Genomic DNA, 14,550 nt, shown 5'->3' with positions numbered 1-14,550 from the left:
CCTGTTCCCCTTCAACTTTGCTTTCCAGTTTTCTCCCTCTTTTCGGTTATAAATACCTGGACTTTCCAGTTCTTTCTCAAACCTGCCACCGTTGTTCATTCCTGCCTCAAGGCCTTTGCTCTTGCTAATCCCTTTGCCTGACACAACCTACCCTGCGTCAGGATGTCATTCTGTTCTCAGCTTAGATATCACTTCTTCAGAAAGAACTCTGCCTATAAAGTAACTCCCTCCAAGTCTATTAGAAAGCAGCCTGTTTTAGTACCTTCACAGCACTATCTCCATGAAGTTGGTTTCTTTTTTGAGGATAGTGTGGTTTAGAGCAGGGGTTGGCAAACTTTTTCTGTCAAAAACCATATAGTAAATATTTTAGGCTTTGTAGTACCTGTAGCAACTATTCAACTCTGCCATTGTAGCAGGAAACCAGCTATATACGTAAATGAATTAGTGTGGCTAGTTACCCTAAAATTTTATTTATGGACAGTGGCATTTCAATTTCATGTAATTTTCACCTGTTAAGAAATATTCTTTTTTTTCAACCATTAAAAAATGTAAAATCATTTCTTAGCTCTTAAGCCATATAAACACTGGCCATAGGAGAACTGTTGCTTGCTGATCTATGTTTTAGAGCACAGACAACGGATCCATACTGCCTGGGTTAATAATTCTAGCTCCAAAATTTACTAGTTGTGAAAAACTTAGCTCTGCACCTCCATTTTCACAAATGTACAGTGGGAACACTCCTACCTCATGGTGTTGTGAGGGCTAAATATGTGAATTTATATAAAGAATTTATAGATACTTAGAATGGTGCCTGATACAGAGTAAGCACAATAGTATTATTATTTGTGAGTTTATCATCAGGCAGTAACCCACGGGCCCCCAAACAGCAAGAAACTGTCTTTCTTATTCACGTGGCAAAGAACTATGCTTGGCTCAATGAACATCTTTTAAGAAAATGAGCACGTATAGACCCTCTTTGGAAAGAGAGGGTAGAAAGGGTGGCTGAGTAGGGTGCCCAGATAGAAAGGCCCCTGAGGATGGTGAGGGGGGATTCAGTGCTGGAGGCAGGAAAAACAGATCAACCAAGCTGGAGATGGAGCATCTGCTTAGTGGGAATGCTGCCCATCCCTGAGGACAGTTACCTGCCCTGGCAGTGCCAGTCTTTGACATCAGAGCCCCAGATAGCTTGACGTCTGCAGAGACCAGGAGACTGAAAGGACAATGGGAGGGATAGGGGTCAAGCATAAGGACATTCAAGGTCAGTGACAGCAAGGAATGACTGGGGAACCCTGGCAACTATTATACTCTCTTCTTACCCTACCCACCCTTTACAGGTCCTGCTAACCCAGTGATGAGCAGAGCCGGAGCTAGGTCTGATGTGCCTTTATTCCTTTCAGTTATGCTTGTGGATGGAGTGGGGGCGAGGGAAGAGCCCATGGCCGGGGCTCCCTGGAGACCAGGGCTGATGATACCAGCTGCCATAGGTGAGGTACCAGGCAAAGGTACCCACCGCGGCCCCCACCACCTTGTGAGTATACTGGTGGAAATAGATGACGGTGCAGAGCAGCAAGAAGTTCCAGAGGCCCATCAGCAGCACGTTGAGCAGGAAGACAAGGCGCAGTGGTGCGCCGGCAGGCAGCCCATGGGCCAGATACTTGGCGAATACTGCTGCTTCCTCGGCCATGAGCAGGCAGCAGAAGGTGAGCAGGAAGGTGTGGGAGGAGACCGTGTATCCCCGCCACTGGTGGCCAGCCGCCAGGCAGCTGCGGCGATCTGGTAACTCGTGGAGCAGCAGGCCTTGGGGCAGAGGCTCGAAGCAGGAGCCGGTCAGGTCCTCAATGAGCAGGAAGGCCCGGCCGGCCCCCCGCCACACGGCTGCCCCCACCACCAGCCGGCTCAGGTGCCGGGCAGTCACTGCCACGCGCCGTGTAGCCAGGAAGACCACCAGCAGTACAAAGCCCCCCAGGAAGGTGCAGGTCCAGCCCCACGCCGAATTCACAAACTTTCTGTGGGCAGAAAAGAGGAAAAGCTATTGAGGCCCCTCAGCCCCATCACTCTCTGTGTGTTCCCAGCCTGGCTCTGTCTCCAGTTGCACATGTCACCCCTGTTGTTTTCTGTGCCCTCTGCCCCGCTTCTCCCACAGCCACTTGAACTTGGCCATCTCCTTGGAGGTCCATTCAGTCTTCTAGGGTCCATGTTTCCTCTTCGGCCCTGCTCCTGTACCCCCCCACCCCGGCTCTGTTCCCCTCCCCCCTCTGACATTCTCCTCAACCTCCTAGTCTATTTTTAGTGTCTCAAACTGGCAGGAGGACAGAAACCTGGAGGGAGCCGGGATCCCTGAGCCCAAGCAGCCAGCGCCCCCAGCCTTGAGTGGACTCACATGTTGAAGAAGTTGCCGTGGCTGGCGAAGATGGTCCGAGGGTTGACGTGGAACTGCAGAAGGGGCCCGAAGATGACCACTGCTGCCAACCAGGCATGGTAGAGGCGCCGTAAGCAGGGGCTGCCCAGGAGGTGGGCAGCCTGTTCGCTTCCAAAGTATAGCAAGGCAGAGGCCACCCAGAGCAGCACCCTGACCAGGCTGCCCAGCAGGGCCTGGATCCGGGCCCCGGCCCCCCGCCCTGCCCCCACCACCGGCCCCCGCTCCATGTTCCCTCCCCTCCCCGCTAACTGCTTGCTCTGCTGAGCAGCTGAGGAGGGGCTGATGGGGCCCCCCCTGGACAAGGACAGGCAGTGACAGGTGTGGCAGACACAGGGCAGAGCCCTGTTGGCAGCTGGCAGGCGGGGGAGAGGGGCGGGGGGCAGTGAGGGGCCAGGGCTGAGGGTTGCCACGTCAGCAGGGTTCTCACTTTGGGTGTGTTTCCTGACAACGGCCTTGTTCCTTCCCTGTTAGTCCTGTGTCCCTTGACTTTAGGGCCTATGTCTCTAGGTCAAACCATGTTCATGTTTCAGGGCCACTCCTGTGGTTCAGAGCTGTTTTGTCCACAGCTTGCTTGGGTCTGTTTGCCCCTATTTGGTCAGCCAAAGTCACCCCCACCCCACACAGGTTGGACTCTCAGAGCCCCAAAGATCGAGTTCACTCCCACATGATAGGGGGTAGAGGAGACCCTAGGAGGAAAATCCCAGTCTGGAGTCCATCAAATCCTTGGGGTTGTGCTCCTCAATTACCTTGGGGCTTGGCCACACATAGAATGTGGCCTCCGAGCCTGACCACTGAGGCTAGAGCCATAGGGCGGTGAGCAACTTACCCAAGGGAAGTCCCTGTTATTCATTCAGTAACTGTTTTGAGATCCCTATTTGTCTTCTCATTTCTCAAAATGAGATTTGAGAAATGGGATTTCAGGGGCTACCTTTGTGGAGGCTCATGAAGTAGTGACAGGAATGAGCAAGAAAGGGTACCTGGGTTCTGGCCCAACTCTATGACTTTGAGAAAATAAACTAACCCTCCTTGGTCCTCAGTGCCATCATCTGCAAACTGAGCAAGATGAATTAACCAATTAGGATCCTTCCAGATTCCATTGCCCATACCTTGACATAGCACATGCTCAGGGACTCTATACCTGAAGACCTCCAGAAGCACTCACACATGTTTAAGCTGACACAGAATTTTTCATTGTAATTTTAAATAGTTGCAAAGGACAAAATATCTAGTATATTATATATACTTAGTTTTCAAAAATAAAGCTATCTATATAACTCTTTCCCTGGTGGCTCAGATGGTAAAGAATCTGCCTACCACAAACAAGACCAGGGTTTGATCCCTGGGTTGGGATGATCCCCTAGAGAAGGAAATGGCTACCCACTCAGTGTTCTTGCCTAGAGAACCCCATGGACAGAGAAGCCTGGTGGGCTACAGTCCATGGGGTTGCAGAGAGTTGGACACGACCATGTAACTAACACTTTCACAACACTAGTGATTATATACCTCACCATTTTTCATTTTAAAAATGTGACAAGATCTTAACAGAAATTATATTTCCATTCTATTCTCCCTACAGAATTTATCCTAATATGTTTTTATGCCTGAAAATCTTTCATTGATCATACATAAGTCTCTGCCAAAAAAAGAGTAGATTTGAAACAATTTTTACACATTTCCTGTGACCGTTAAGTTGAATTTTTTTATTCTGCATTGAATTTCCATATGCTGCTAAGTCGCGTCAGTCGTGTCCAACTCTGTGCGACCCCAGAGACGGCAGCCTACCAGGCTCCCCCGTCCCTGGGATTCTCCAGGCAAGAACACTGGAGTGGGTTGCCATTTCCTTCTCCAATGCATGAAAGTGAGAAGTGAAAGTGAAGTCGCTCAGTCGTGTCCAACTCTTAGTGACTCCATGGACTGCAGCCTACCAGGCTTCTCCATCCATGGGATTTTCCAGGCAAGAGTACTGGAGTGGGGTGCCATTGCCTTCTCTGGAATTTCCATATAAATTAGTACAAATTTCAAAATTGTTAGTAGCACAAAATATATTATTTGTACAACAAACCTTTCACAGAGTTTGATAATAATACAATAAGATTGTATCGGAAATGCATCTCTTAATGAGAATAGATGGCCCTTGGGGCCTTGATTGAATGAGGATTTGAGAACACTAATCATTTTAGTTGGCATCTCCTTCTAGCATCCTGGAGGTAAAACAGTTCTGGGTGAGATGGGTGGCATCTCTGGGTGTTAGGGGGTAGAGATAGGTATCATTTGTTAACTAAGCTTTGCAACAGGGAGTCCCTCCTTGGAGAAGAGGCAGAGGGGGGAATGAAAGAAGCCAGTAGGCAAGATCCATGTGATGGTTTCATGCAGGCAGATCAATTGGAGGAAAGAGATCACCTGGAGGCCAAGCATCTGGACAATTTATTCTTTTAAAAGTGTTTTGCTGTTGAACAGGTACATCTCTTAACCCCTTGCTGTGTCTCTAAAACCCCTTGGAGGTGTGCATTCTGGTTCCAGAACTGCCTTAGAGATAATGGGGAAGGTCAGGCCAAGCTGCTCCCCTATTGTCCACACCATGGTCTCCCCTGAGGCATGGTGGCTGACCTCTGCCTGCCTCCATTTCCTCACCTGGAAAAAAGGGTGCTGTGAGAATGGGTGAGGTCCTGAGTGTGAAGTGCCCAGATGGGGCCTGCCATCAGTGTCCAGCAGGTGATCTCTGGCTCTGGGCTACTTCTTTCCATAGACTGGACCAGCTCCAGGGCAGAGCTGACGTGGGTGTTCTGGGTTCTCATCTAAAACGTGTTTCCTTCCTATTATCTTAATTTCCATTTGCTGAGAAGTTTCTGAGGTCGGTGAGGGACTCCCTGTTGCAAAGCTCAGTTAACAAATGATTTTGGTATTCCCCTTCATCTTCGGGCATCAAAGCAGTGATTTCTCTAACAGAGGAACATATCTGAAAGCTTTGCTGAAACCATTTTCTTAAAGTGAGAGGATAAAAGATCTTCAATAGGATAAAGAGAGAGAGAGGCGGATGCTGAGCCAGGTTCCCACAGAGTTTATTGAGGGAGCCAAAGCCAGTGATAGGACAAAGGAGTCCTACTTCAACATCCCTCCTTGAAGCTGCTGGCCTCTGGCATGATGGAACATTCTGGGAGGGGGAGGACCTGCCCTGTGTGGGGCCACACACAGCCTCTCACACCATAGCCTGCCCACCCCAAAGACCCAGACGCATGAGAGAGAAGACATAATTCCTGCCGTGGGAGGGTGCTTATCCATCCCCCTCTCCCTGAGGGGCTAGAGCTCTAGCCATTAGGACCTCTGGAACAAAGGCCAGCACTCCTGGCCCTCGGACTGACCAGTCTAATCCTCAATGTGAAGGCCTGGGCAATGGGCCTTGCTGATGGCACAGTTCAGACCTGGCCCCAGGCATCTACTCTAGGAGCTAACACTTAACATCCAAACATGATTAAAAACACTCAGCACAGTTCTCCTGCTGATCAGATAATGGCAGTCCTGCCAGACCCCGGCCAGAGACAGAGGTCCAAGATGATTGGGTGTGAGCATGTGAGAGGACCACACTACCCCAAGGGGAGGATCTCCCAGGGGTCAGCTAGGGGCCCAAAGCCTGGGCTTCTGTTTCTCCCCAGCCAGTGCTAGTGAGTCCCCAAAGATTCCCCCATAGGGGAGAAAGGGAGGAGAAGGTGGAGAGCTGGTGAAGAGGCTCACCCATGAGTGGGCCTGGAGGTCAGATCTACTGGGGCGAGGAAAAGGCTGTAGCGGGGTGGGACATTGGGGCAGGGGTGCTGGGGCGCTCCTCCGACTCTGGCATGTCATCCTGGAAGTACTCAGCCTGGCGGTACTGCCACAGACGCAGATTCCCGTCCCACTGCAGGGTAGAAGGTGGCAAGCAGTCAGGGGACGCTGCCCTCACCCGGTCCCGGACACACACTGGCCACCCTCACTCTAGCATCCTCACCGAACTGCTGACAATCTTCTCCTCAAAGGGGTGCCAGCTGACGTCACGCACACAGGCCTTGTGGGTGGTCAGCTTCTTCACGATGTGGCCACTGAGGAGGTCGTACACTGTCCGGGGAAGGCCAGAGTGGAGAAGGGCAGCCAGAAGACCTTCCAGCCATCCCTCATCTCTGCCTGCCTCTCAGGCAACCTCCCACCTTCCCAGAGGAACAAAGCCCACATCTGGGGATGCTGTTAGTTTCTTTTCCCTACCTCAGGTTGAGAGTATGATCTAGCAGAGCTTGGTTATCTCTGGCCCTTAGCTAACTGTTACAGGGTCAACAGTTAAGAAAATGAAATGTGGCTTTAAAGCAGCAATTTTTTTGAAAGCTCACAAGATATGGGAGACACCACGAAGGTGAACACGGGCCTGTCTCCATAGACTTGTGAACCTGCTGCTCCTCTTCTGGACTCGGGTGCGCCTTCCTCTCTCCCTGGATGGGCCTTCATCTCAGCACCTCCCTAGGTCTATCTTCAGCTCCATCCATCTGTGTCTGTGTTTCTTTTCATGCATTCCTCCTGCTTCAGTGGCTGTGCATCCTTTACGACTTGCTGCTTTTTGTGTCTTTCTTTCTGTCTCTGTTCCCTCCTACCTTTCATCTGTAATCTCTTCCCTGACTGATTAAAAAACAGAACCGTGTATATTTTTGGTGATCTAGTATATTTACTGACTAGAATTCTGTGTTCCTTTCTTAATTTAAAATGCTAATGAATAGAATGTTTTCTCTTTCTCTGTTTCAGCCGCCCCGCTTCAGGCTAAATGAACTTTCATTATAGCTCTCACTGGATTTCTTAAGGTGCTCACTGGTGGTTACAGGTAGAATGCCAGGGCAACGTTCCTGCCCTTCCTGAGGCTCCCTGGTCTGACAGTCCTTACCGACCACTTTGCCAGTGGAGCAGCCACTGTAGATGAACTGCTGGCCGGTGCTGTGGGTGGGGGAGAATCGGCAGCGGATGAGGGTGTGCAGCACCCCGTGGCCCCGGTAGGTCATCAAGGAGCTGTCCCCTGGGAGCTTCAGCTTCCGCCAGGCTGGGGAGGGATGCAGGGCAAACCCGGGGTTAGGGAGTCTGGATTCTCCTGTATCACCTGTCCTCAGCAAACACTGATGCTCACAGACAGTCATCTTTCCAGTCCCCAACTGGTGTCTCTTTCCCCACCAAACAGTCAGCGGATATACGCCAGTATGGCTCTGCTGATTGTCAAGATGCTGCAGTACTTTGGTATCCATTGGCTTGGAGTGAGTGATCCCCAGTTCCCACATTGGTAACCCCTGACTTTCCCTTGGTTCAGCAAACAAAGAGTTAATGCCTGGCAAGGGGGAGTCAGGAGAGGGGTCCCAGCTTCATCCACCATGCCCATGCTGGGCCTTACCACAGGTTAAATATTTTAACTACCACTCCTGACTCTTCACTCTCCAGATCTCAGGTTCTACCGCTCTCACCTTTTTTGGGTACCTGCTGCCAGCGGTAGTCCCAGTTTTGCTGTGTGGCAGCCTGGCGAGAGGCTTCCATGCCTTCCCGGCTAGAAAAACGTCGGATATCCCAGAGCTTGATGGTCTGGTCTTTGGAGTTGGAGATGAGATATCGGGCATCACCCTGTGAATCCCAGGATGGATAAGGAGGATCAGAGCCCCCTTCTCTCAGTTGAGGGGTATGAATGCAGGCTGCTCTTTGGTCGCCTCTTTCTTCACCCAGGTGGGCCTCACCATTGGTTTTCTACCACGGGCCACACACCCTGGCTAGGTTTCCCCTTCTTTGTCCAGCACACTGGCTGGCTCCTGTTCTACCTTGGATCAGATTGTCTTCTACTTTTCTTGTACAGAAAGCCCTGCTCCTTGTGGAATGGTGCTGATCTTGCAAACATGGCTAAAGGAGGAGCTTGGCGAGTTGCCACACCTGTTTGCTTTGATACCACAACTCAGTCGCCTGGCTGTGCGGTCCTGCCTCTGCACCCACCTTACTGTCAATGAAAGTGATGCCGTCCTGATGCCCGGCGAGCGCACCCACAGGCTTGGGGTCATCTTCCCTCATGGTGCGTCGATCCCACACTTTGCAGATGGCATCGTCACCCCCGGAGAACAGGATTTGGGAGCTGACATCAGCAAAGGCCACCGCATTCACATCATCCTCATGGGACTCAATCTAGGGGAGAAAGGGGCCAGGATGTTTACAACCTCTTTCTAGGTCTTCCAACAAGCCAAGGACTGGGAGGCAGAGGCTTGAAATCTCGGGGGCAATACCTGAAGGGTCCGCCGGTTCTGTTCTCGATCAAAGACGTACAGGCAGCCATCATTGGCCCTGAAGGGGAAGGGATAAAGAGGGCTTTGGAGCCAGGACCGAGAGGACCCATGCTACGTGTGCTCTGGAGATACTGTGTCTCGAAGTCCCACTAAGGGGCAAGCCCTTGTGTCTTCTTATACAGGAGGTGGGAGAAGAGTTAGCTGTGACCTCCCATCTCGTGCTGGAGAAATGGTGCTTGAGAAGTAAAGCCACTCATAAATCTCGGCCCTGGAGAAGCCCTGGTTGTTCTCCACAGCTGCCTGGGTACGGGTATCTGCTGTAGTCTCTGTAATGGTAGAGCCCGTTTCTGGGAGAATTTCTATCTCATTAAGTTCTGGAGGCATCCCCACAAACACTCACCCTCCTAGCACTTCTCGTCCATCTGAGGAGACAGCGATGGAGAACACAGCAAAGCGACGTTCATCTGGCCTGAAAAGAGATGAGGAGGAGCTGCATTAAGTGAACTCCCCTTTAGCCCTGGTTAATCCACACAGAATGTGACAGGGGCTGTGAGGCACACTGCTGAGGGGAAAAGAAATCCCGCCAGCACACATGCCAGAATGTGGGGCACCTCAGTGAGGAACCAAGAAGAATCCTGCAGCCATCTATTTGCTCCTGGTCCTCTGGCTGACAGGCTGGGTGGTTCCCTCCATAAAGTCCACACAGAGAAACTTGCAAGCAGTGTACTTTCCCCTCTAAGCAGGAGTTCCAGTTCAAGAGGTGTGCTCCTAGAGAGCCTTTCTTGAGTAGTTTCTGATGAGTCTGATCAGGAAGGGAAGCCAGTACCTTAGATCCAGGGCAGTGTGTGTGTCTCCCTCCCCGTAGATGTTGCAGATATGAACTAAGAGAAGCAAGAGAAACAAGAATCTTTCAGGGCTGAGGTAAGGAGGGTAGAGCCAGGAAAGAGACAGAACAAATGGGAAGGAAGTTGGACCCGGGGAGTAATTTGTCCAGGAAAAGGCATGGAGTCATGGCACGGAGGAGATGGGTGTTTGGAGACCTCAGGTCCCCAGCTGGAGAGACCATGGAGGTCTGGGGCACACTCACTGTAATCAGACCAGCTGGAGTAAAGGAAATGATTCCCATCAGGGGTGAAGGCCACATCCAAGACGCTCCAGCCGACATCCCGGGCTTTGATGCTCTTGAATTTACGAAAGCGGCCATACCGGCAGTCATATAGTCGGATTGTCTGGTCTGTGTGAGTGGCGATCAGGCAGAATTAGAAAACAGCCTCCTGGAATCCTCCCTATATCAGACCTCTCTCACTCACCACTGATCTGTGGAATCTTCCCTGGATCATGGGACAAAACATGTGTTCTAGCTAAGCATCCTTAAGCCAGGGTCTGAGCTCCCTGGATCTGGGGCTTTCTAGCATCAGTCAGAGGAACATCTCTTGTTCTAAGGCAGTTGGTAGGACTAGGGTATGGTACCTTGACAGGCAGACATGAAGATTTGACCATCTTTGCTGTAGATGCCACAGAAAGCCTTCTGAGAGTAGGTATCGGTGAAGCCCAGATCATTGGGCAAGAAGCTGGGGAAGCAGAAAGAAAGTGAGGGTAAGAGGAGCTCAGGATGGCTCCTGTCCCAGTTAGCAGCATCCTAACAGAGCTGGATGTGAATACAGGGGCATTCTTCCCGGCTTTGGGTATAAGCCTTTGTCTTTGATTCATTCTATCATCCTCTCAATTGCTATACTTTTCCACTTTGCTCACCCTCAAAGCCTCAACCCCACATAACCTAACTTTAATATCCCTGAGAATCCTTTTTTTTTTAGTTTAAATATTTGCTTGCAGTTTATTTTGGTTTTTCTAAATAGACATTCGCATCTGTAAACAATAGGATTTTGGTTTCAGCCCCAACCCCCAATTCCTTCCAAGTGTTTGTTCTCACACATTGGCTAGAATTGCCATTTGTTTTTTAGTCACTAAGCCATGTCCAGCCCTGTTGTACTCCATGGACAGTTGCACACTAGACTCCTCATGGGATTTCCCAAGCAAGGGTACTGGAGTGGGTTGCCATTTCCTTCTCCACCTGAGAATCCTTTAACACTCATCCTTTCAAAGTTTAAGAAAGTTTAGACTTATCTGGCCCTTGGAATCTCTCCACCAAGCCCCATACTCACTGAGACATCACTCGAGACCGTTCTCCAAGGGAGAAGCTTCCCTGGTGGCAGAGGCCCCGTTCTCTCTAAAGGAAGGGATTGGGGAATATTGCTAGAGGAAACAGAGGGCCACCTCAGCCACACCAAGCCCCGTCCTCCAAAAATATTGCTCTTGCTACAGGAACGAACCCAGCACACAGTAATATGTCCCACCAAATGCCCACTCAGGCTGGTTGAGAGCTCTCCAGCCCCAGCACTTGAGGCTTCCTTGGAAAGTTTACTTCCCTCTTCTCTGGGATTGTGGCTTCTGGCTGCACTGATAGTCCTGCTGCTAGACTGGCTGGATGAGGAGAGGCTTACCTGGTGCAGCATTTGAGGAAAGCTGAGCTCCCGGGCTGCCCGCCTAAGCCCCAGCCGCCCCGTGGCCAATTCCACTTGTGTCTTGATCTCACTGCATTCCAGCTCCCGGGTGTCAGGGGTTGCATCCACTGTGAGCACCGAAGAGAAGTTTCATCCTAGGTCTTTTCCAGCCCCAGCGGACAGTTAGCAAGGCTGTGCTCAGCCTTCTCAATGTGGCTGAATATACTGGGGCTGCAAAGACTCCCTCATTCCCTGAATTATCTCATCTTTTTCTTTCAATTTTTGCCGAAATTAATTTTTTTTAAAGTTTTGTAGTGGAAATCCTTTGATATTAGGGTCTCTGTCTGCCTTTCCTCTTACCCGGTGGATTGTATCTGTCTCCAAGACGACCATCCCAGGCACTGTCATGCTCTTCCTCTGAGTCCGAGAGGGCCTGGATGAGCTGCAAATTTGCTGCACCTCCTCCCTGCACCAACCTCACTTGGCCTCTGTGGAGACAGCCCCACCCCCCATGATAAAGGGGAGGATCCCTTCCCCAGACCAACCAAATTCAGAGTCAATGGTTATGTAGTTCATAGACCACCTTGTCCTCAAACCCCTGTACTGTTCCCATGTTGAGGTTTGAGGCTGACTAGACCGTGGCTGTTATTTTGTCTCCTATAAGACACACCAGGAGGCTAATTTTCACTCTTACAAGAGGAGTAGAAAACCCCAGCATTGCATGGATGTTGACTGATCTACTGAGTTGACTTCCCAGAGAGTTAGAAATTCTGAGAGCATTTCCTTCTGAGTCTCTGCCCAAGGAGTCTAGCATAGGACATGGTTTTCTGAAGGGATTCTCAAGCCTGTCTTCTCCCTCAAGGAGCCATAGCTAAGAACCAAAGCCAGTTGCACCCCCTTTCCAGTCAATTGCTGGTGGTCACTTCCCTCAAAGCATTCTTTCTTCAGGAACATGATTAGAGTTAGGTTAATTTAAACTTGTTTTTCAAGTAAATCCACATGGCCTCATATCATGTGTCAATGACTTCACTTAAATTCAACACCCACATCCCCAACTCTTTTCTTCACCCCTTGTAGCACTTCCTTCCCACCAGGACACCCCTCCCTCTTTTTTCTTTTACTTGGAAAATAGGTTACATGTATGTAGTCATAGCTAGACTCCCTTGAATAGTCCCCTCAACACAAAAGCAAATCATCCTGTTGACCCTGCCTAGGGGGGTGCTGCCAGTGTCCAGCAGAGAAGGCTCTTCTGCTCAAACAGAACAGCTGTCCTGGGCTGATCCCATTCCTTGTTCTCTGTAACTTCCCCGACGGGAGCTGGTATCAAGGGACTGTGGTGGCGCCTGGTGGGGACACACCAAGAGGTAAGTTACCTGCGTAGGAGATAGGCCAGTACCTGGGCCAGATCCACATCTTCATCCTCCTCTTCCTCCTCTTCACTCCTTCGCAGGCCAGCCCCTCTTCGGGGCAAGCCCTCGGAGGGGTCTCCAGACCCAGTTCCTGCGCTGCTACTGTTCCGTGATCCCATCTTCTGGTCACAGCATCCTTAAGTCCTGTGCGGGGACTCCGCTTGTCACCTCCTTGGGTTTGGTGAAAGCAAAGCCTGCTCTAGAAACACCAGAGTTTCCTGAGATCGACAGTAGCTATCTCTAGGGGGGCGACCCTTCCTAGGTATTGAGATCCCTTCTCCTCAGCCTGTAACAACTCCCAAGGCTTCGGGAACACAAACCTTTCCCAATCCTGTGAAGCAAAATAAGCAGAGTGAAACCTAGGGCGTGACCCTAGCTCACTAGAGAAAATCCTTTGAACAGGAATTTCTCAGTTTTCCACCTCAAACTCACCTATCAAAGTCCCTGGGGTGGGGGTGGATTCCCAGGTAACCTCTCTGGCGAACCAATCAAAACACCTCGCGGAAGGAAAGGCGCCTCATTAGCTTACCCATCTAGCCAATCAGAAGCCTTAGAACTCAGAGACCCCCTCGACGCCCCCCTTACCGGCCAATTAGAGCACTCCCTTGCGAAAGCCGGTGGCAGCAACAACCAATGAGGTTAAAATTCGGCCTAACACCCCCCCCTCCTTTGCCTCACGCCCACGTGGTGTTCCGGGGGTGTGTACGCTAAGCGGGGGCAGGCAGGGAGGAAGTCGAGAAGCACCTCCCACATAGCTTGCGGTTACCGCCACGCGCGAGACCACCCACCAGCGAGAAGCAGTCGCAGGACCAGCAGCGGCGCGAGGCCTTGTTTACACGGACTGCCGCCGCAGCGTCGGCTAACCGCTTCTCCGTCACGCGCCGCCTTCGTCACGCATCTCCCCGCTCCGCGACCGGCGGATTACGGACGTCACGCGACAGCCCTGACGGCCCAGCCCTCTTGGCCAGCTTACTGGACAGCTGAGCGCGGTGATTGACAGACGGGCGGGAGAAAGTGCGCGAGGGGTTTGAGGGGAGGAGAAAGCGCGCGACCCAGTAGGGGCGACCGCTCCTCGTGGGAGGAGTATATAGGGAACCGGCTGCTTCCTGAATGTGAGACCACGGAACTAGACTAGATGGGCGAGGGGCGGGGCTTACAAAAGACGTTGGCGTGCTTCCGTGAGGTGTCTTAGCAAGGGATACAATTTGCTGTCGGTCCCTTGGGTTAGTTTGGCTTCGCACTTTTCAGACGACCTCTAAGGACCTACTCTTTCCTTCCCTTTTCCTCTTTCGGCTCTAGCCTTTCTCTTTTCGCCGACTGCAGCTACTGCCGTCCCTGCCCTAAGGGGTGCCGGGCACATTTGGGGCGTGTTCACGTCATAGGCCCTCACACCCTCCCTTCCGGACTTAGCTTCCGGAAGCCTTGTTCTTGTAGGGTTTGCCGTTTCTAGACCTGTTAGCAGCTTTGGCAACTTTTTAGGTGAACCCTGTCGGTCTTTGCTCACGTTCCCTAACACGGACGCGGGTCTCCTTTGGCCTTTACTTTTCGTCTGTTCCCCTCAGCCGCCCCCTGGGCCCTCTGGGATTTGCGGACTTTCCTTAGACCTTCTGTCTTTCGGGTGCCTCCGGCGCGCGGCACCTCTTACCCCCGTCCTCCGGGTTTATGAGTAACTCGGCTAAGTCCAAGGCCACGACTTGTGTATTTTGGGATCCTTGCCCTCGCTGGGGTTGGGTGTGTGTGTCTGTGAGGGGAGTGTTGATTGTCCGTGCCCGGCGCGTAGATCCGGGGTCCGAGGTGCACCTCAGCAACCCCAGGCAGCACTCTCTTAGAAGTGTTGTCGTCTGTCCCCCTCCCAGTGCCGCCTCGGGGCAGGTAGGGGAGTGGGGACCCTTAGTTTCCCTGGGCAGATTCTCTCTGGGAGGGCGAAGGTGTGGTTAGTCGTTTGGGTGATGCCTCCTGGTTTC

At 51.5% G+C, this 14,550-nt stretch overlaps 2 protein-coding genes and 1 long non-coding RNA gene across 10 annotated transcripts; 1 reads left to right on the top strand and 2 right to left on the bottom strand.

The window, feature by feature from the left end:
* Positions 1 to 1,368: 1,368 nt before the first annotated feature.
* On the bottom strand, positions 1,369 to 3,774 carry FITM1 (fat storage inducing transmembrane protein 1). Its single transcript, XM_025296133.3, has 2 exons — positions 2,381 to 3,774; positions 1,369 to 2,006 (listed from the first exon to the last, which is right to left on the bottom strand). The coding sequence occupies exons 1-2, from the start codon at positions 2,644 to 2,646 to the stop codon at positions 1,394 to 1,396; spliced, it is 879 nt and encodes a 292-aa protein (XP_025151918.3). The 5' UTR covers positions 2,647 to 3,774; the 3' UTR covers positions 1,369 to 1,393.
* A 1,688-nt stretch (positions 3,775 to 5,462) lies between these two features.
* Positions 5,463 to 14,038, bottom strand: DCAF11 (DDB1 and CUL4 associated factor 11). Of its 8 annotated transcripts, none has more exons than XM_025296132.2 (15): positions 13,375 to 14,038; positions 12,574 to 12,917; positions 11,538 to 11,665; positions 11,178 to 11,305; positions 10,839 to 10,903; positions 10,147 to 10,247; positions 9,764 to 9,910; positions 9,503 to 9,557; positions 9,077 to 9,145; positions 8,677 to 8,734; positions 8,393 to 8,578; positions 7,879 to 8,032; positions 7,314 to 7,466; positions 6,399 to 6,505; positions 5,463 to 6,308 (listed from the first exon to the last, which is right to left on the bottom strand). In XM_025296132.2, exons 2-15 carry the CDS (start codon positions 12,594 to 12,596, stop codon positions 6,174 to 6,176), a joined length of 1,509 nt encoding a protein of 502 aa, XP_025151917.1. In that variant the 5' UTR covers positions 12,597 to 12,917; positions 13,375 to 14,038; the 3' UTR covers positions 5,463 to 6,173. The 8 variants fall into 8 exon arrangements, with proteins under 8 accessions (XP_025151917.1, XP_006077768.1, XP_025151911.1 ...); XM_006077706.3 differs by having other exon boundaries at positions 12,551 to 12,730; XM_025296126.2 differs by having other exon boundaries at positions 12,551 to 12,917; positions 13,375 to 14,033.
* LOC112587906 lies at positions 7,957 to 8,941 on the top strand. The gene is made up of 2 exons (XR_003112423.3): positions 7,957 to 8,087; positions 8,259 to 8,941. It is a non-coding gene; the product is annotated as an uncharacterized LOC112587906 (long non-coding RNA).
* Positions 14,039 to 14,550: the final 512 nt, after the last annotated feature.

The sequence above is a fragment of the Bubalus bubalis genome, chromosome 11 (assembly GCF_019923935.1).
Source record: "Bubalus bubalis isolate 160015118507 breed Murrah chromosome 11, NDDB_SH_1, whole genome shotgun sequence".
NCBI lineage: Eukaryota > Metazoa > Chordata > Mammalia > Artiodactyla > Bovidae > Bubalus > Bubalus bubalis.
The sequence above is the reverse complement of the archived record's forward strand: the minus strand, read 5'-3'. Positions and strand labels throughout refer to the sequence as shown.